The 22234-nt window shown below is 51.8% G+C and overlaps 1 protein-coding gene across 1 annotated transcript; it reads left to right on the forward strand.

Moving 5' to 3' along the window:
- The first annotated feature begins 298 nt into the window (after window positions 1–298).
- LOC134522166 (protocadherin-10-like) lies at window positions 299–5950 on the forward strand. Its single transcript, XM_063349499.1, has 4 exons — window positions 299–2831; window positions 4025–4083; window positions 4189–4277; window positions 4501–5950. Exons 1-4 carry the CDS (start codon window positions 345–347, stop codon window positions 4758–4760), a joined length of 2895 nt encoding a protein of 964 aa, XP_063205569.1. The 5' UTR covers window positions 299–344; the 3' UTR covers window positions 4761–5950.
- The last annotated feature ends 16284 nt before the right edge of the window (window positions 5951–22234 follow it).

The following is a 22234-nucleotide window of genomic DNA, read 5'->3' on the forward strand; positions in this document are numbered from 1 at the left end:
CGGGGTAATATCGGTGCCCCCGGCGGCGATCGGGCTCCCACCGCCGTTTAAGGGGACCTCCCCGGGGCTAGCCCCCTCCCCAGCCGCCCCCGGCTCCGGTGGAACGATTCCGGTGTGGCACCGGGGGCCCGGATTGCATTCCCTCCCCGGGGCCAGCGGGGAAGGGGTTAAGCGGCCGCCGGTGGCCGCGGTTCGCCCCCCCCCCCCGCCCCAGCTCCGGGCAGGGCCCTCCCCCGCCGCCCCCGGGAGCCCGAAACTCTTTGGGAGTGCGAGGGGCGAGCACAGGCGAGGAGGGACGCGGCGGCGCGAGTGGGATCCGGCGTCCCCGGGAGGGCTGGGGGGCCATGGGGGCCGAGGCAGGCTGCGGGCGGGGACAGCTCTTCCTCCGCTCCCTCCTCTTCCTCCTGCTGGCCGGGCCCCCCGCACCGCGCCCGGCGAGCGGGCAGCTGCGCTACGCCGTGCCCGAGGAGCTGGAGCACGGAGCCTTCGTGGCCAACCTGGGCGAGGACCTGGGGCTGGACGTGTCCACCCTGTCGGCACGGCGGTTCCGCATCGTGTCGCGGGCCGGGGCCAGGCAGCACCTGGAGGTGAACCTGGAGAATGGGATCCTCTTTGTGAACGAGCGGATCGACCGGGAGGAGGTGTGCGAGGCCGGGGGGACCTGCCTGCTCCACCTGCAGCTCCTCGTCGAGAGCCCGCTGGAGCTCTATCGTGTCGAGGTGGAGGTACTGGACATCAATGACCATGCGCCCACCTTCCCCTGGCAAGAGTATGTGCTGGAGGTGGCCGAGTCTGCAGTGCTCAGTGCCCGCTTCCCACTGGAGAGCGCCCAGGATCCTGACGTGGGTACCAACTCGGTGCACACCTACCGGCTCAGCCCCAACGGTTTCTTTTCGCTCGAGGTGCAAACGCGCAGTGACGCCAGCAAGTTTGCAGAGCTGGTGCTGGAGCGCGCCCTCGACCGGGAGCAGCAACGCGCGCACCGGGTGCTGCTCACCGCTCTCGACGGCGGTGTCCCCGAGCGCTCAGGCACAGCTCACATCCTTGTCACCGTGCTGGATGCGAACGACAACGTGCCTGCCTTTGACCAGCCCTCGTACGGTGTGAGCCTTCCTGAGGATGCCCCTGCCGGCACCCTGGTCATCCAGCTCAATGCCACTGACCTGGATGAGGGCCCCAACGGAGAGATCGAGTACTCCTTCAGTGGGCATGCGCCACCACGTGTCCGGGACCTCTTCCACATAGAGCCCCGGAGTGGGCAGGTGCTGCTGAAGGGCCCTCTGGACTATGAGCGGGCAAGCCTCCATGAGCTCTACGTGCAAGCAAAGGACCGTGGGCCCTCGGCTGTGGCTGTGCACTGCCGAGTGCTTGTCCACCTCCTTGATGTGAATGACAACGCGCCAGAAGTGACCCTCACCTCAGTGTCCACACCTGTGCTGGAGGATGCCCCACCAGGCACCGTCATCGCTGTCATCAGTGTTCTGGACAGGGACTCTGGGGACAATGGGCGTGTGAGCTGCGAGGTCGGCCCCGACGTGCCCTTCGAGCTCCGTTCCTCCTTCCGCAACTACTACACGCTAGTCACCACGCAGGCGCTGGACCGGGAGGTCGTATCCGAGTACAACGTAAGCATCACGGCACGGGACATGGGCTCCCCTGCCCTGCTGACCCGCAGCACCCTCACCGTCCCGGTGTCCGATGTGAACGACAATGCCCCACGCTTCCTCCAGCCCTCCTACAGCGTCTATGTCATGGAGAACAATGCGCCAGGTGCCTCCATCTGCTCCGTCAGCGCATTGGACCCCGACTGCCAACAAAACGCCTACCTGTCCTACTCCATTGCCGATGGGCACATCCATGGCATGCCTGTGGGCACCTACGTGTCTATCAATTCGGACAGCGGGCACATGTATGCCCTGCGCTCCCTCGATTATGAGCAGATCCGCAGCTTCCAGATCCAGGTGCAAGCACAGGATGCGGGTTTCCCGCCACTCAGCGCCAACGTCACCGTCCACATCTTTGTGCTGGACCAGAACGACAACGCTCCAGTCATCGTTTCCCCCATGCCGCGCAATGGCTCCGTGGCCACCGAGCTGGTGCCGCGATCAGCCGGGCCTGGCTACCTTGTGGGCACGGTGTCGGCAGTGGATGCGGATGCGGGGTTAAACTCACGCCTCTCCTACCAGCTCCTCCAGGCCACTGATTTCACCCTCTTCAGCTTGGCACCAGACACAGGTGAGCTGCGCACCCTCCGCTCCTTTCTAGAGCAGGATGCAACCCGGCAGCGGCTGTTGGTGCAGGTACGTGACGGTGGGCAGCCAGCCCTCTCAGCCACCGTGTCCCTCCTGCTTTCGGTGGTGGAGACCATGCCGCAGACTCTCTCTGACTTCAGTGAGTTCAGCCTCCCCCCAGAGGCCTCCTCATCCTCCCCGGTCACTCTCTACCTCCTTGTCTCCCTGGGCTCCATCTCCTTCACCTTCCTTCTCGCCATCCTCATCCTCACAGCCATTCGGTGCCGTGGAGAGCACCGCTCCGACCAAGGCGATGGCTGCTCACCGCCCCGCTGCCACTGCTGCCCTGGGTCCAGACCCACCTCTGACAGCCTGAAGACGTCCAACCTGACGGCGCAGCCCCCCACAGGGACCACGGTTGCCACTTGCCTCGATGTGCCCGGGGGTGGCCCCCCGGGCTACTGCTACAAGGTCTGCCTAGGTCCTGAGTCTGCCCAGAGCGACTTCATGTTCCTCAAACCCTGCAGCCCGCCCCGGAACAACGAGAAGGACCCTGGGAAGCGGTCCCGGCCAGGACAGCATCTCCAGGTCTCCAAGCAGGTAATGTCATGTCTGGCGATGACTACTAGTGCTTTGAGGGTCTCCCCAGCCCCCTTTGTCAGCCTCTGTGCCGTGAGAGAAACGGCTTTTCGCAGAGAATAACTGGCGCCTTTGATCAGTGCGGGAATTAGGAGCCATCAGGCAGCGGGAAACTCTCCATCGAGCTTCCCGATGTGTCTAATTACTGGGGGAGCGTCAGGCTTGGCTGAGGCGAGAGGAAATCCCTTTCTGACACCTTTTGCACCCATTAGAGGCAATGGAGATGCTCCCGTGCCCTGGAGGGGTGGGATGGTGGAGGTGGCATCTCCTCTCTGTGGGTGAGCAATTCACGCTGGGACAGCCTGAGCGTCGCTGCCGGTCCGCTTTTCCCCGTGCCGGCGGGGGTCCGCGGTGTCCCACTGCTGCACCCAGAGCTGGTCCCAACCCCGCTGGCACTGCTCGTGTCCCCATGTCTGGCACCCAGGCCTGGCCGCTGTGCCGCACCAGCCTGTGCCAGCGGGGAGGGAGTGGGGTCTTCAGGGCGGGATTTTGATGTCAACATTTGTTAGGTATTGAAATGAGGAACGTCTAATTTTCCCGATGAAAGACTCTTTCCGAAACGCGATTACAAGGATGGAGAGTGATGAGGCGTCTAATCCACTTACGTCTGACTTTTAATAAAACAGCCCTTCCAAGGAGAGCCCAAGACTCGCTGCCAAGAGGCTCTTCCTGCACGTCTCCTTGCACCGCTGGACTCACTTCTCTAATACCTTAATGGGATTTTCCCCTAGCTGTTTGCAACCCCCCTTGGGATGTTGGGTCTGCAGCCAATTTCTGCACCTCTCACCCTTTGGTGCCTGAAACCTGGGCTAAGTTACCATCACACCTGCAAAAAAAAAAAGGCTTTTTAAAATTAACGGAAATAGGAAAAGCCCCTCTCTCTCCCCAGAAGGACAGACCTGGGCATTTAAACTCCCAGAGAATGAAGAGTAAGCCCCAGACAATCCCAGTGTCTCAGGAGGGTGGGGAAGGTTCAGAAGAGAACAGGCTGGTTCAAAACTGCCTCAGTTTCCTTGAAATGGGAGTGTGCTCTGTGCTTCTCCACAAAGGAGGAGACGGGGTCCTGCATCCCTGGCTGCTGAAGCCTTGTGCTGGCAGGGCTGGGCTGATTAACAGTCCCAATAACCAGCCTTGCCCTTCCTTGTGTTTTCCAGATCAAACAGCCCAACATGGACTGGCTGCCTCCAAGCACGCAGCGACTTGCTCTAAAGAGGTACCAAATCCGGCCCTGTGGGAACAGAGGGAGTGGGTGGAAGGGGGGATGTGGGGATGGGGAGGTTATCTCCAACGCAGTTTTGAACCCAACTTTTCTCTTTAGCTCCCAGAGCCTGGAGGACGTGGGGGAAATCCGCAGAGCCCTTCAGAAGGAGCACGAGAGGCTGTGCACGCTGGTGACCCCTGTCTCGGGTTAGTATCGGTGCACTGGGGCTGGGAGGACCAGACCTTCTTGTCGTTTGGTGGAGGTGCAGTAGGGGGACACAGCCCTGCTCCTAGCAGTGGTAGAGTTTTGCCGGGTGGAAGGGGTGTCCAGGCTCCAGAAGGGAGTTTGGCGACACACGGCCATGGGCTTGCACCCTGGGACATGGATGTGACCTCCCTTGAGCCATTCTCCCACTCATCTTTCCTCCAGAGTTTCAGAAGGCCTCGGTAGGCACCAACAGCATCTGGACACCACAGTACAGCTCCTTGTACCCAGGGCACATCCCAGCCCTGGATTATCAGCACAATGTCTACATCCCCGGCACCCCTACTCTGCTTTCCAGCAAAGATGGGCCTCTGTTCCTAGGCCGGGAGAACAAGAACAGCTTCTCCACCTTTGGCAAGAGGAAGAAGATGACAACTTACTCTGACATGCACGACAGTGTGGTTATCAACAACGACCTGAAATAATGACCAGAGCTGGGCCTGGATGGCTCTGCCCAAGGCCCTGGGAATCACTTGCATTATTTCAGCTGCCAGGTCCCCCCCGCAGCACACAGCTCCATGTATGGACCACTCAGGACTTTGTGGGGCTGCTAAGATAGTGGCCCACCAGGGCATGCGGAAAGGATTTAAGGAGCACGATACTGAGAAGTGATAGGGATAGGGGGGCGGGGGGCATTTCTCTCACCTCATCCTGCAAAGCTGTGTTGGCAGCAGGTGCTGGTGGGGGCCCATACAACCAGATTTAAGCAAATCTGCCTTGAGTTTATCCATTCCCACGTCCCCTTAGGGACCATTCATCTCTGTAAACGTTGTCACTTCTTTGTCTTGTCTGGCTGTGTGAATGTACCGAGCTGCATGCCTGTATTTCTGTCCCAGTAGGCATGGTAGACGTACGCAGACCAAGCCTGGTTCAGTCAAGCCTGACCCTACATATTGGGGCAGTGACCCATTGCTCTGTCCCAGAGATCCAGTGGGATGTTTTGCATGTCCAGAGCAGCCGTTGATGTCTGGCTTCTCCAGGAAGTGAGTGCAAAAGCCAACCACTGTGAGTGCTTCCTTTCAAACCCTGACGTGACACTTGCAGGACTGGAGACCCAAAGTCCAGGACACAGCCAGGGTCCAGGACACAGCCAGTCTTTGCTCTGGGAGCAGCATGGGCTGGAGCACACACACAGATTGGATGGCTCAGAAATGCACAAGGTGAGGCCCTGCTGGGTAACTCTCTAGCCCAAGGCAACATCATCTGAAGGAAAGAGAGTTTCCAGCCATTGTAGGGGCCCTGACACAGGTGACAGTCCTCTTCCCTCCTCCCCCTGCCCTCACCTGGATCTCTGTTTTCCCCAAGTCCTGAACGCCTTGGGGAATCACTCCACTGGGAGCCCCACTTGCATGGGACAGACATCTCACGCTGTGCCCTGCTTCTCTTTGAGGACTTTTAGTTGGCTGTCAGGAGCCCTCACGGGCAGGACTCCAGCCCCAGAACAGTCTCTCCCCCTGCCCTGCTCGCCCTACACCTGTCCACCCGGTCTGTCTGCCAGCATTGCCAATCGCTCCGGTCACGGGACAGTTCATTTCCAATCCATCTGTGCAGAACATGACAGCTCTTTCTAAACCGAGTTTGTTTCACAATGTCTGATTTGTACCAATAAATTGTATTTTAATAGCTCACCCTGTCTCCCGGCTCTCCCTGAGCTGCACAAGAAAGCGGGAATCGATGCTCAGCTCTTGGAGGAGGGCTCTCAGCTTCAGCAGACATGCGTGTCCCTCTGGCCTCCTGAGTTGCTGGAGCAGCCCAGAAGAGCTCATTTTATTCACTTCACCCATATGCTTGGGGCTCAGGGTGCCTTTCCCTCCCTCCCTGTACGTGGGATCACTTTGAGGTCATGGCCAGAGATGTCACACAGCTCCCTGCCCCATGCTCCAGCTTGGGCAGAGACTCCGCAGGCATTTGTACCAAGGCATGGGCATAAAGGGCTTTGAACTGCTGGGGAGAGGGGCTGGGGCTGGCAGTAACGGCTTATTGTTGGCTTTGCGCATTGCTTTCTATGGTTCATGTAAGCTTTCCCCTGGATGCTCGTCACCCACCAGCTTGCCTCGGGAGCTGCAGAGATAACCTGGGCTTGTGCGGGCGTAGGGACGAACTGCCTGGGAACAGGCAAGCCAGTATGTGCTGGTGGGATGACTCGATGTGGGAAGTGGTTCACCTTCGGATGAAGTCCTGAGGCAGCCACACGCCGTGGCTGTCCTTCTCTTACCCCCCGCTTGCTCAGTGACGGGCTTGGGGAGGCTGCAATGCGGCTTTTGGGATTAACCCAGAAAAGTCCTTGTCTCAAGCGGGTAACGTGCTTCTTTGGTGGAAGCAGGGGGCAGGGAACACTCAAAGGGGCCCATGGGAGCCAGGGACCCAGGAGGACAGTGCTTTGGACATGAAAGGGACCTGGCTGCTTCTGGTGACTTCAGTCCCAGCCCACATCTGCCTGGCTGTCAGTAGATGAAATATTATTCCCTGTCCCAATTAGACGGTAGGACAAAGGGTTTTATGCTGCCGACTGCGTTCTTCAATGGTCTCTGCAGAGTGTTAAGGGTAAAAGAAGAACCCCAGACAGCCACTGCCTGAGACCCCTGTGCAGCATTAGCCTGTTTCACTGCTTCAAAAGAACGGGAGAATTACGTAAAGTGATACAGTAAAATTAATAACAGCCTCAAGAAGTAATAAAAGCATGAGATGGACCTGAGTCTCTGCGGGGGCAGAAAGCATTGCTCTCTCCTGGATTAGCTCTGGCAGTATCTTCCCTGCCGTTTCCAGGCGGTGCTGGTCAGGCGTTAGGAGAGGACTGCAGCCCCTCTCCAGCGAGCCCACAGGGGCTCAGGCACAGCCCCTCTGCAGCAGGGCCAAGCCGTTAGCTGTGTTTTAGCTCCCACAGCAAAAGGACACAGTACATGTGGTTCATAGTATCCAGGATCTAAACAAACGCGTGGAGCTGGTGCTTTGTGTTAGAGTCCCAGGTGTGGCTTCCCAAAGGGAAGTCTCAAAATCGAGCCCCGAAAACACACAGACATTTTAAATGGACAATTTGCAGCCCTGTCCTTGGAAATTCACGGGGTTGAGCAACCCAGTGGCCAGCTTTTGCCACTTCCCCATGAGTGTGTCACCCTCCAGTGCATTTTCTTGGTATTTTTTTAACCTCTGCTACCAAGGCTCATTTGACCCTCAGAAAATTGCCTCCCTTTTCTTTCCATTACTCCCAGCCATCTTCAGCCCAGGAGATGAAATCGATATGTGCACACTTCTGCTCCTCTTGCTGATCCCTAGGTTTGTGTCATAATACAGGTCAAGCCTCTTCCAAAAGGGATTTGAGGGACAACACAGTGCCCACCCCAGGTCCCAACACCCCACGTGCCCTGAGGATCTCCTTTTGCTTAGTTAAAGGAAGTCCTGCATTGGCAAGAGCTTGATTTCGTTCTCTCTTTTCAATCAACATATTGATAAAAAGGACAATAAAATGGGACTTGCTTTAGGGGAGAGAGCACTTGCTGAAACCTAATTCAACCACGCTACTATCCCTTCTTCAAAGGGCATGCCTGGTCAGAATCGTCCACGTAACGGATGAGATCTCCTTTGAAGGTCTCCCGCAGGGACAGGGCGTCATTAAAAATGCAAGGTCTTTGCCCTCCAACCAGTTATTTTTACAGCCCTTCCTGTGCTTGCACTCCTGCACAGTTCGTGAGCATTAGCCAGTTTCTGTATTCTGATAATGCACTGGGCAGGGAGCACACTGGAGAGATACTCAGCAGAGCTCTCTATATACCCCTCTCATCTGTTCCAACTCTTTCAGAGATCCAGAGGCAAATCTGGCTTTCAGGGACCTGCCAGCCAGCTTGAGATTTGCTTCTCCAACAGCGGGAAAGCTGCCATGTGGTGCAGTTGGCTGCAAAATGCTGCGGGGCATGCTAGGCAGGCACATAGTGCTGCTGGGCACCAGCACAAAGAGGGGAGGTTTTTGTGCTCTTGCTGTTGCTGAATAGACTCTTTGGTTGGAAACATCACTTATATCTCTGTAATGACTTGAAAGCATTTACCAGCGAGACAAAATAAATCCAGAGGTAAAGGGAAAAGAGGCCAGAGAGAGAGGACCCAGAGGGACTGGTGCTCAGCTCTACTCCGCTCTGCCATGTGTGGAGTCAAGTAGCAGCCAGTGAAGCCCCCAGGAAACCTTAGCGGGGACACAGCAATCTGCACACAGCCAGGTGAGGCTGGGCAGAGCCACGGATACAGGCAGTCTCGGCTCCCCAGAGGGGCTGGTATCGGCAGGACAGAGCTAAAATCCATGGGGAGCAGTGGGAGTCGGCATGTTGACCTTGGAGGGTTCTGGATCCAGTCTGAAGTCTGTGGCACTCAGTGGTTAATTACGGTCTCCAAAGATGCTAGGTCTTTGTTTTCTTTTCTTCTCTTCTCACTGAAAGACGACTGGAATTAACATACCTCAGTTTAGCCAGGACTGGGTCGAGGTCCATCCTGATTTCTTTGCAAATTGCCTCAGTGTCTTAAATATCTCCCTGGACTCAGCCTACAGAGCAGCCTGCTGTTCTTGGCCGGCTCCCCTCCTCCCGCTTCCTTTTTGATCTCAGTGGATGTTTTGGAGAAATAAATATCCTTTAGCTTTTGTCATAATAATTTAGCCTCTGCCACACTGAAAAAAATGGTCTGCATGATTGTCACGTGCTGATTTTCTCTGCTCCTTTGCACTTTTTTTTTTTTTTTTTTTTTTTACTGCTCTGAAAACATCAGTTGCTGACTCCTCCGCAGAGATCAGATGAAGAAACGGGCCTGGGCTAAGGGAGGCTTTTGCCTCCCCAGTTTGCCTGTAATGCGTTTTCAATCTAAGTGGTGGAAATGTCACTGACTCTCTTTGCAGCATTCACTCAAGTGGAATTAATGCTTCTTGTTAGTGATAATATGACTTAATCAGCTTAATTATTGTGAGAGATAAGTAGACACCTTTGTGTATTGAATAACTTATGACATACTGGACCAAAAAGCACGAATGAAGGCTTTGAAAATAAATTAAATATGACCTCTAGTGCAGTCTGCATTTTGACTAATGATTTGTCTCCCGTGAAATTCAATGATTTACAACTTTTACATTTGAATAAATGATACATTTTTGCATGTTTTAAACAATAGCAGCGATTTTTTATCTCAGCATTCGGAATTCAAAGTGTTTCTCCAATGCCAGGAAGCAGGGCAAACAAGTTCATGTTAAACGGATTGAAAAATAAAACATTTGTGCAGTCAACCATCAGAAACACATCCAGAGGATCTGCAGGCATTTGTGATGAGATATTTATTTTAATTCATTGCTAGCAATATCTGCAACAACAGGTGAAAAAAACCGCATCAGAAGAAATGCAGAGAGAGTGAAGATTCCTAGAAGGGTCGCTAAGGTCTTCACATCAAATCAGTTCATTTCAATAATGTCTACAACAGAAAATATCATTAAATAGCTCCAGAAATGTCTTATCATAAATTTTGCCTGCACAGGAAGTAAATCTTATTTATACAAAGGAAACAGAAGCAGGAAAAGCAACCCTCAATCAAGGAAATCATTATGAGTATTAGTAGGATTTCTCATAGGCCAAGAAGCAGAAACTGTGATAGCAGGCTGCGTGGGAAATGGAAAAATTGGGGTTAAATTGCTGTGTGAACCCAGAGAAAAGATGAGCTGTCCGAATTTGTTCTTTTCTATTGCAATGAGTCACTGAATTTCTGTATCCAAGTCTTCCCCTAAAAAGCACTGGAGTTCATCGTGGTGCAAACAACAACGCAGATCTCTACACAGGGATTTTTTTCAGCCCAAGTCTATCTGAAATTCAGAGGTTAGTGTAGACTCTGGCATCACAGGGAAGACCGGTTGGTTTGATGAGTCTCCTTTTCAGTCCATGTCCATATTTCTTGGCGTTTTAACTAACAGAAAGTGGTTTTCATACAGACAAGGGTGAGGGCTGAGGGCTCTAGGCTTTGTTTTTCTGTCAAAGAGCTGCTGCTCTTTAGCACCCAGTTTATCACAGCTCTTGCTCTGCAGTTGCTCAGTCTGTAGTGACTAAATCTCCAAAGCTTCCCTGAGTACAGACGGAACATATCCACCCAGGTACTGAAATGTCATGAGTTTGCCCTGGGGATGAATCCCACCTGTAGGATCCCATTTGTTCCCAGTCTCCTCCTTGATTTTCCAGGATCCCATTTGTTCCCAGTCTCCTCCTTGATCTTCCTTAAATATAATTTACCAGAAGCAGAAATAAAGCCCTACGTGCCCAGCACCTGTCTGTCAGCGGCATTTTATCAGAGACCAGAGGAACAAATATGCTATTTGCTTTGAGTCCCCGCTAGAAGACCAAACTTCAGGAATATAATCCTGAAATCACTTCCTAAAATGAAAACGTAATTTTTCTGTTGCCAGGAAATGCATTGTTACATTCAGTTTGCTTACCTAAACCATCTTTTCTCCCTTAGGTTCCCCCCGCAAAATAGTCTGGTAGTTGCCCCAGTATTCAAGGAGTTCTATAGCTTGGGAGAATCCTTTTCCCGTGTTCCCCGAGAGTCCTCTTGGCTGGTTGTGCCACATCACATGAGCCATTTGACTCCCTCAGTGCCTGTCAGATGGTGCTCACGGGGATGGTCATGTTCCTTTGATATCTGAACAGACTTCTTCATGCTACTGTCACTGCAGGGTCCACCCTCATGCCCTCTTTTTTGCCTCTCTTTTGGCTCAGGTTTTATATGTTATACTTTCCTAGCGAGGCTGGATCAAATCTGACCCTGCTTTGAGCAGAAGGCTGTCCCAATCACTTCCAGGCATCCTTTCAGTTTCTGTCATCATGTGAATCCATGAAAATCCCATGCTGAAAATTGCCAAATCCCTAGTGAAATTGTGTCCCCTCCAAGTTACCCACAAGAGGCACAACATCACCAGCACCCAACTGGGACAAAACCATCCTATCTGCTGTGCTTGTGTCTACTGACCCATCTTGTGTGCAACCTCGTGGTGTCTGAAAACCAGGGTGGATCAACGCGGGGTATCATGGCTGACCAGCAAGACACTTCCAATCTTGCAATGGAGGAGTCAGAAGATCATTTCTGCTCTTTCTGTCTTGGACACCAGCAGGGGCAAGTTACAGACTTTGTTTTAATGTTACCTCTTCTTTAAAAAGATAAAAAATAAATTCAAAACTTGGATCTGAGCTGCAGGGACAAATCGCAGCACAGAGCTTGGGAACACAACGGGGACCCTCGTGTCTTCCCCCACGGTTTTCTGTCTCATAAAGCGCTATCTGTCTGCTGAAGGAATGAGGAAGGAAGACCACTCTGGGAACCACCTGTGAAAAGCTTGATTCTGCTGGCATGCAGAATTTTTACAAAGGGCCTCTATACTCAAATGGGAAATAGAGATGGAGCGGGAAATGAGCCCAGCAAAAAATCATGGAAGTTTTTTGCTGCCTGCAGGTGGAATTCAAGTGAAAAAGAGGAGGGAGAGGGAAATAGGAAAGAGAAATGAAACAGCCTCCTCTCTGCATAGATTGCATTGCTGGAGAAGCTCTGAATCTTGCAAGGCATAACAGTCGTCTGCTCAGAGGTTCCTTCCCCAGGGACTTTGCCTGGGATAGTTTCATCCATTTATCCCTGACTCCTGGCATCTGCATAACACGCTCTGGGAGAGAGTTATTAGTTTAATTTTCTTGTGAATTACAACAGGGGCAGAGAGAATTAGAAAATACTTTTTTTTTTTATTATCATTACTTTTTGTTTTCCAGTTGAGAGATTGTAAATGAGGCTATCCATTCTACTAACATCAGTAGGGACCCAAACCCAAGCCTTGCTGGGGTAATTGGTTTCCGATGAGCAATCACTTGTAAAACCAATAGCAAAGGCAGGAAGCAAAATATAAATTCTCCCTTTACATGCCGAGCTTTTCGTTACGATTGTGTGTCTGGTTTCTTTCTGGGATTCAGTGGAAAAGCCAAGAAGTGCTAAACAAGGCAGCGGAATAAGCCTGACAAGGAGTTTGTAACAGCCAAAAACTGGGAGAATAGCATTGCCCAATGTCCTCAAGAACAGATAAAGCAAATGCAGAATCCCTCACACTAGAGCTTTCTAGTGAACCCTTGGGCCAAACTAAGGCCTTGGGCAGGAACCAGAGACAGCAGACTTTCTCATAAGCGTGTTTTCATGTGGGGCAGGCCTGGGTGAGCCTCTGCCCACGAGAGACCAAAAGGTTGAGGAAGGCCAAAAAAAATTAGAGACCGGGGACAGGTGTCCGTGCTGCAAGTCTAACCAGGGTGGCTGATAGAAATTTGCAGCCCCTGGTATCCCACAGTTTGCAAAACACAGTGGACCTTGTTATCTGGATTTGTTGCAAGGGCTGAGACTGTGAGTCAGGCTTCAGTTATCTTTTTTTTTTTGCCTTTTTCTTTTTTCCTCCCAGTTCCAAACGAGGAGGCTGCTAATCTGCACTAGCTTTTGTTTCCCTGATGAACGTCATGATGCTTAAGGCTTGATTTATTTATTTATTTTAGCCGCAAATTAAGTATCAATCTAGATGCAGCTTTCAGTGTTTTCTGGGCTGGGGTTGTGGGGCTGTCATTCTTTGGCTTAACTGGATTTCTTGCTGCTTTATGGTGGTTTTTTTTCAATAAAATCTTTTGGCACGCATACAGCTGGTTGTTGCCTTAAAGATGAGTAGAGAACAGCAGGCTTGACAAAGACAGAGAACATTTTTAAGCTCATGTACACAGAAAGGCTTCCAAAACAAGAATGATGCAGACATATCTCTAACAAAACAAACCAAGCAAAACTCTTCAAACAAATCCACTTTTTCAGCTTCCAAATGCTGAAAGCTGATCCCAAGGAAACCAACATGCAGAGTGAAACCACTGATTGGATTCAGCCCTGGGCAACCTGCTTTAAGCAGAGGGGAGTGGACTAGATATTGTCCAGAGATCGCTTCCAAACACAACTAATCTGTGATTCTGTGATCACAGCTTTTTCCTTTCCTTAACCCTAAAGAGATGGACATGTTGCTGTGGCCACAGCAAGACAGGAGAAAATTCGGACATTTGCATATTTGCATCAAATTTGCTTACAACGTGTAGCCCAGTGCAATGTTCTGCGGTAGCTGCCAAACAAACCAGTTTCTGTTTCCCTTGTGCGGAGCCAAGCTTTCCAGAAGCCTCCCAAAGCCTGAATGTACCCTGTACTAGCCAGGCTCTGCCACCTGCCCCGGCTTTTTGGCCTCTCGCCCCAAACAGCAGACAACCTTGTAATTTTGGTACTGCTTGAGCAGAAGCAAGAGTTATTCCATGACAATGCCCAGGGTCATTCACCTAAGCTTAAACATTGGAAGTTTGGGGGATATAAGGCATTGAGAAGAGAAAAGGTTTTTTAGTTAAGACTGTTGGATGACCTAGGAGCAGTGGAAGAGAACCAGCTGGTCCCAGCAGTTTTCCAAACTGCCCAAGCCCCTGGAATCAGTGATAATTCAGTCCTTTCTGCCTGCAATGTGGGCAGAGGTTTGTACCAGGTTTGTACCATAGAGAAAACTTGTGCGATGGGAGGCTTGAGCCAGTGACAGTGACAAACTCTACAAGGACAACCCCCAGGGCCTGGCCCTGCCTCCTCATCACTACAGGTTCCTGTTTAGAAATCTGTACAGGCACAATCAGAGTCTGCAGGTAATGAAGCATGCCCCATGAGCCCTGGTTCACCAGCTCTTTCTCTCTTCCCCAAACATTTTCACATGCCCTTGCTCTGGGGAGAGCTGAAGTTGCCCGATGAGTTGTCTTTTGCACGTATATCTGGCTGATCGTCAGAGCACACTTCCATTTGGTCTTTATCGGGATGTCTGTCCTCCAAGTGATGAAGAGTATGGCTGATCCTTTCACTCTCAAGGCAAATGTGGTGGAATAAAAGGGGGAAAAATGCAAGAAATCACTCCTTCTAACTTCTCTTTGTTTGTTTTGCTACAAAGTTCTACTTTGCAACTTCTGTTATTTTGGATATGCCTCATATTTTCCCTTGTTTGAATTCGGCAATGAGAAGGCTGGGACTGAAAAATTAGCAAAACACCAACAGATCACATAACTATACGTTCCTTTAAAATGTGTATGCTATTTAAAAAGATTCACTCATTGTGGTGACAATTTGTCAGAAGCACAAAGTTGTGAGTGACTGAAGAACATTTACCAACCCAGAAAATATTTTTGTTGCTATTGCCCGTTTTGCTCATTCTCTGGTTTATTCTGTGACCTGGCCTAGCGAACTCGTTGAGGATGTGTGCATTTGGGAGGCCTGTGAAAGAAGAAAGGAGATGGGACTCAGGACCTGCACAGCTGGTGTGCAGCAACGGAAAGTGAAAGAAAAAAATTATGGAGGGAGATTTGTCTGCTTTAACGGCCTGGGAGAATTTCTGCCATGGGATAATATTTGTAGTTGTTGTTACAGAACCAAGGAAGAGAGATGGATAGAACAATCAAAACTGGGTAAAATTGCCACTATCTCACCAGGAACCCTGTACCAGCATTGGAATTTCTGTCCATCCCCTTTCCGGTGGACATTTCAGGGAATCTGTGATGTTAGGGGAACCTATGGATAGAAAAGAAAATCACTGTGTAAGCAGGGTGTAAGGTATTGTATGGATTCCACCTGGAATCGCAAAAAGGTCGGTCTCTGACAGCCCACAACCCCCCTTCACATCATGCTCACTGCCCATCTTAACACAACATCCCCAGCTTTTGCATCCTGATTCTCCTTTCCGCAGCAAATCTAGCTAGCACCATTTCATGCAGTTCTTCCCTATTGCTGTAGAGCAAGGAGAAGAAATTATTTTTTCCTGCAACTGTGTAATTCCCTCACTTTATTTACAGAGGCTGAAATGAAGAAAACTTACCCCTGCACTAATTCTGTTGGGCATGGTGAGCATGGTGAAGGCAAGGAAGTGGAATTATATTGCAAATGTCAGGAGCTATGAAAAATGTAACATACTTTATTATTCTGCTGTTATTGCTGAGAGCGTCTCTCACCTGCGCTCACAGAAAGTGAAGTGCCTTTTACCGAGCCCAGCTGCCACTGAGCAGACAAGATTCCATGCTTCCTATTTTTATTTTAAAAACTACACTATGGCGTGCGTCCTGATAATAAATGCACTTTCCCTCCAAACTCTGACTTTAACAATTAACCTTCCGCTTCAAGATTTAATTTCAGCCCTCAGCCTTTAGGGTTAACTCCTACATCGTGGTCCACTAAACTTCAAGTCCAAATGTCCTGCTACTTATACATTGCAAGTGACTTCTGCATTCCAAACCATAACCACAGCCCCTACTTACCGTGATATCTAACACTAGCTGGTGCTGAGCCAGCCACTTGGATGCTGCTCTGAAGATGTAAAACATTAACTGTGCATCTCTCCATTGCTCGCTTTCCCGTGGGGTTGTGTTTCAAGGTAAGTGGTTTGCATAAGATCCCCCAGAGACCTGCCTTTAGTTTATTCAGTAGTATAAACAACCTGCTGCTTTTGTGCTTCTCCCTATAGAGCAAGGAAAAGCACATTTTATACATTAAAATTGAACGTAGCGTTGCTGAAAGGTCTGTGATGGCTTTTTCTGGAGCTCAGAGCATCTTATCTGGTTCCAAGAGAGGCCTCACAGGGCACAAGCAGTTTCTCCCCGTACATCCCCCTCCTCTCTTAAGACCCTGTGTCCGAGAGGGAGTTGGGGTCACCGGCCCTCAGCTCTGCCTGTCTCGCTGCCCCTACTGCCCAAGCCTGCGGGAGTTCGTGTCGAGGGCAGTATCGTTTTTCTTCATGGGGTTGTTTTCGTTTCACCTCGATACAGCCACCCCCAAGGTTCGGAAAGCGGCTCCGGGAGGGGGGGAACCTGGTTCTCCGCAACCCAATTAACATAACCCTGGGAAGCCACGGGCATAACTCCCGACTCCTGCTGTTTACTACGAGTCACGACATGTCGTTCGCTGCCAGATACCGGCGAAGCGGGCTGCCTCGGCTTCCAGCCCCACTGCGGAGAGCGGCACCGGGGGGGCCCCAGGGGCTGGTCCGTGCTGTGCCCGCGGGGAGCGGGGCGACTCCGGCAGCACTCAGCGGTGCTTCTCCCCGGGACACGAGGGCTGGGAGGGCCAAACCAAGGCTGGCATCGGACCCCGTTCAGTTCCCGGACGCTTATACGCGGGATTGGAGCGGGGCGAGGGGTGGAGGGACACACAAATTTCACCCTTTCCATCCTTGTGAGGTCGGTGCTGGTAAGGCGCAAAGAAGAGCGGCGGGAGATAAATGAACAGCTCCCCCACGGCGGGATTTGAGCAATCAGGAAATATAATCTGAGCTGGAAAGTGCCCGAGCATCTGTTGGGTTATTAATAAATTGTATGCAATCTGTCCGGGATGAACCTCGGGATGGAGGGGAACCATCTGCTCCCGAGCGGTAACTCTAACGGTGTCTGGGGAATGAATTCAGCAAATGAAAGGCAACGGGATGGGGCAGCCGGGCTCCGGCTCCCACAGGGTGCGACAACACGGGGGCTCCGCCACCCCGGGACAGGATCCCGCACGGATGTGCAGAGAACTGGGATTCAGGCTGAGCGTGGGCATCTTCTGTCCAGCCTCGCAGGCTGGGCCAGCGGCCGGGGAACTTGCCTTGCCTTTCCAGATCCTTTCCAGAAATCAAAGGGTCCTGGGCTAGGGAAAACTGCGCTCCCAGGGGCTGCCTTTTGTGTCGCCCCCCTGCTTCCCCGGACGGGGAAGCCGATCTCGCCCGCCTTTTCTCTCGGTCGATGCTAATTTGCCCCCCATAAATGTTATTCTCCACGGTTTATCCTCCACCTCTAACAGCGCCTGGTGGGTGTTTTCTCGGAGCAGCTGGCGACGATTTCCAGCTGGACTGCTCCCGACGCTGGGCAGCCGAAGCCGGGGGCGGGGGGGGGGAGCGGGGGGGGCCTGGCTGTAACACAGCTCGGTGCCCTCCATCCCCCGGGAAAACGGGGCCGTGTGGGGTGCTGCCGACGCCTAGATGGCAGTTATGTTAGTTGAGGCAGGCTGGGGGCGCGGAGGGGCTATCGCACGATAGCGGGATGAAGAGCCAAACGTTTATTGTAGACAATTATAATAGCCAAAATGTTTACTGCTGGAGAATATCTCCGCCTGGCCGCGATGGGCTGGGGGGCGGAGGGGGTGTTAGCAGACACGCTTTCCCGGAGAGGGAGAACACAGGACCGGGCAACCCTGCGCCTAAAACCGTAACACGGGAGAAAACCCGGGCTCCCACAAACCCCACTGCGAAGGGCTCCGGCCTAAGAAACAAAGCCCAGTTGAGACCGAAACCGACAGCGGGGAGGGGGGGCAGAACAAGTGCAGCCGGTACCCCGGCGGGACGGCTGGCTTCGTACAGCCCTGCCCCACCGGCGCCCGACAGCGGGGAACATCCCCGCTTCCCCCTTCAAGGAGGCGGGGGGGAGAGTGTGTGTGTGGGGGTGGTCAGGGAGAGCCCAGCCCCGCTCGGGGCGACAGCAGGGGAACCCGGCCCCGGAGCTGCCGCCCAGGCGGGGGTGGCCGCCGATCGCCCGCCGTGTCGCTGTCGCCCGCTGGACGCCGGTCCCGGAAAAAGCTGCCGGGTACTTCCGGCGGCGGGGAGGAAGCAGGGGGGTGGGAAGAGGCTCCGTGCTCTCCCGGGGAGTGGCTGGTGTGTGGGGGTGTGTGTTAATTTTTTATTTTTTTATATATTTTTTTTATATATTTTTTTTTTTAAATGCAGCTTCCCAAGAAGCGCCGGGGTCGGGAGGTGCCAGCTCTGGCGGTGTCCTTGGAGGCACAGGTGGGGAAGGGGACGGGTTTGGTGTCGTGCTGCCCGAGCCTGCCCCCGTCGTGTTGTGTGGCTGCCGAGGGTGTCGTGCAGAAGCGAGGACTAAACCCCGTGCGTGCTCCAGGTCACCCCCGTCCCCGGCCTCGCCTGGGGGACGCCACGCTGAAGGACCCTTGGGACCCTCTACGGGCGGTCCGTCGCTCGGTGATTGGGGCGCTCTCGAATGGTGGGAGAGGCTGTTTTAAACGCTTTCAGTCTCAGGAAGGCTTTGAAACCAAACCTCGGCTTTTCCATGCCGTGCTCTAAGCGCTAAACTGCGTTGGAGAGGCGTGAAGGACCCGCTTCGCAGGAAGACAAATCCGACAATGTGAGCTCGGGGCTCGCCTGCCCTTCGGGAGCGGACGGGCTCTTCTCTCCGTATCCCCGACGACGGGGACAGTCGCCCTGAGCCGGCTGATCCGGAGCCGCTGAGGTGAAGCGAGCTGATCTGGAGCACTTTCCATCTCAGGGATGGCAAAGCTGTAAGTGTCCTGTGTCGCGGCAGCGATTCTGCCAGAGCTCCTCGCTTTTCTCCCTCTTGCCAATTTTCCATGTCTTGTCTCAAAGTGTAACTGAAGTCGTGCTTTGAGTTCAGGGGGGGTCGAAGTAGAGCTTTCCAAATATCCCTGGAAAAGTCTATCTGTCTCTTCACTGTCTCAAGAACAACAGGAGACGAATCTTTCGGCTGTGTTTGCCATTGGGCTCTACTTGCTTTTCTAAGAATCCAGCGTTCACTCCGTGAGCTCTGATGGATGAACTGAGCTCGGGTTGTCGAAACCCGCGGTTATTTTTTGAAACAATTGAGCTAGGCTTTCATCCCTTCCTATCTAATGGAGGAGACTCAGGGTGACGCCCCAGCACTTGGTGGGTTGTCGGGGTGTGAAGGTGAGTAGCTTTTACTGGTTTTTCTGTACAGATTCTTTATTGATGTGGATAACCACTCCTCACGTCTTGCTGCTTAGTCAGAGGCACAGGGCGTACTCTGAGACTGACAAAAGATGGAGTAGCTAAACTAAGCCCTCTTCAAACCCGGGTGTTTTTCACAGGATCTCAGCTTTTTCTCACGACTTCGTAGCTTCTCATTATAGATATAGGTGGTATAAAAGGCAACTTAGTTGTACATCTGTGGTAGCAGTGCAATGCTACAGTGCTTAAGGATTTGCCAATGCTACCCACTACCCTACTATTACTCGGGTAGTAGCTGGATTTCATCAGAATGAGAACTTCACGTGGACTGGGACCTTGGCTTTCACATGGCTAGGGACCTTCATCCCTAGCTAAGCTCACATCTCTAGCATTGTGGGACCGTTTATTCCAGCTGCTGCTTGGTGGATATAGGAATGATGCAGACAAGTGTTCAAACCACAGTAAAAGGGACATCACATCCTCTATCCTTGACGTCAGTGCTTGTCATCTCATTAATAGCTGTTTTACTGATTTGAAACGTCCTACTACATTTTACAGCAAGCTTAACTTAGACGCTAGCAAGACTGTAAGATACTTAAAAATAAAATGGTGCTATTTTTGCTGACATCGGCATAATATTTTCATCCCTATAAATATGGCATGAAATATTCCTCCAGAGAAGATCTACTTATTCCAGGTAAGTTGATTAATTTAGCAAGCAGGTAAGTCGGGAAAACAAACAAACAAACAAAAAAATCCAACCAAAAACTATCCTGCTTGAACACCTCTTGTCCTGGACTGCCGTGGAGCAAATGTGATGAATTTGTTGATAGGAGATCTGTCTTGGCATCTCTTCCTATCCACGATTCAAGACGGCAATCTCTACCCAAACCTTTATTTATTTTGTCACACGAATTAAAACAAACTGCCAGAAAACTCCAGGAAACTCAGAGGTCGGGAACGTGTCTCCATATTAACGTGGCAAAAATAGCGCCTTGTAGCATCTTTTTCCTTGGTCCTCTGATCAAAAAGATCGATTCTGTTGCCTGCATCTGGAAGAAGTTAAGAACTGCTGTTCTGCTTGGTAGGGTAGATTTACCTCTGTCGACTTACCTCTGCTCAATGGTAATGATAGTGTGAGACTGAAGAAAATCCGTGTGTAGACCTAAACAATGGAAGAGAATTAGAAAACCTGTGTGGGCGTAGTGAATGAGATAGGGATGTGCTGATGGCCTTAATAAGTCCGTGTCCCCAGCATCAGTGTCTGCCAGAGGTCCCTTTTGCCACTTCCCGTGGGCTGCTTCTCTCTCGAGCAGCGCTGGAGGGAGAGTGCTTCATCTCCAAAGGCTGAAATTCCACAAGGATTTGTGATATGAAACGCGGTCTGTCCGAATGCCTTCCTCGGGGAGAAAACCCCGTCACTGGTCGGGAAAAGGAAATGCAGGTAAGTTACTAAGAGGCAATAGGAAGAGTTTTGATGGCATACGCCATACAAAAATGTCATCAGAGACGGATCATAATATTTTGATCCATTTTGATTTCGGGAAAAGGAAACGCAGGTAAGTTACTAAGACGCAGTAGGAAGAGGTCGTCGTTGCGTTTTGATGGCATACGCCATACAAAAATGGCATCAGGGACGGATCATTGCTGTCCCCGGAAAGCCTGACTACCTTCAGCGGCGGATTTCCGTATGAACCGACGGCGCTGTGGAGATCAGTCGGGCAGAAATACAAAAAGGTCAGTAGGCGCAATGGTGTTCGATAATCTTTTGAACTGTTGTCTGTGTACATGAGCTGCAGAGGTAACGGCAGAAGTTGGTCTCATCCTCCGTCCGACTGCGGGAAGCGCGGTGGCTGCGGGAAGCGCGGCGGCCGCGGGGCCGGTGTGTCGCAGCCCGGCTGCCTGCGGGGGCCCGGAGCAGGCGATGGTGAATGCGGACGAGGGCGGACGAGAGCTGTGCGCGGCGGATTTTGCCTTGACGCTTCAAACGGTGGTCGAAAATCTTCCCACAGCTGCGCACTTGGCTTTGCCGGGGCGGGGATGCGGGGGCGGTATTCCAGTATCCTGCGACACCGACGAGCCTCCGGCAAAAGGCGAGCACGAATGGAGAGCACAGATAGCGGAAAAACGCAGCCCTGTCTCATTTAAAGGGAGGATCTCCTCCATGACACGGCTGTCCTGTTTTCTCCCAAGGGACTGGAGTCGACGCGTGTAGAATGCGTCTCCTCTCACTTATGCCGTCCCATGTGTCGCCCGGCTCCGTGTAGAGGAAAATGTGGAGTAATCTGCGTTTCTCAGAGTCTGCTTTCGTTCTACCTCCCCTTTCCGCTCAAAGTTTCATAGCAGGGTGGTCATTTGCGCTGTCAGCAGAGCTGATGGGTAACAGGGAGTATCTCCTGTGGAGTTATCGCCGAATCGTTTGACCCTCCTATTCCCTCAGAGGGATGCTGTGGGCGGGAACCCAGCGACCGCAAAAAGGGGATGCGTTTCCTTGTTTTTCCTCTTCCTTAGACCCTCAGTTCTTAAAAGAGTTGCTCACAGAACACCCTCACCCCGGTGGCGTGGTTACAATCCACTTCTAGATATATTTTGATGCAAGAAATGTATAGAACTGCGTGTGGAACGTGCAGTTCGGAAAAACTTCAATTAAACCTCAAGGTTTCTGACAGAGGAACCTCAATCAGGGTATTCTTGGGACCTGTCCCATTGATTGAAAACTGTGTTCAATATAATTTATGGCAAGACCATTTCACAAGAAAATAAGTGTGAAGTGTCTTCGGCCATTTGAACTGATGACAGAGGCTACAAATCAAGATGCGCAGAGGTAACAATAAACACCAGTCGAAAAGCAAATAAAGCGTCTCCGAGAAGAATTAAAACTTCTATAGGATTTTTATGGCTATTTTAACCAAAGAACAAAATTCAGGTCTCAAAATCAGGTGTAGTTAGTGAAAAGCACTGTTTCAGAAAAGCTGACAGAAGGGCCCTCTATGAAGAAGCTGGGGAGAATCATGTGAAGTTCTCCTAAACCAATTAAATGAAAATTCTGGGGATAAAATATTCGGCAACAAAGTGAGAAAGAATTGAATTGCATGGAATGGGAAACGGCAGAGATGAAGCAAACCAGCGCTGTTT

This window comes from Chroicocephalus ridibundus, chromosome 11 (genome assembly GCF_963924245.1).
Source record: "Chroicocephalus ridibundus chromosome 11, bChrRid1.1, whole genome shotgun sequence".
NCBI classification, from domain to species: domain Eukaryota; kingdom Metazoa; phylum Chordata; class Aves; order Charadriiformes; family Laridae; genus Chroicocephalus; species Chroicocephalus ridibundus.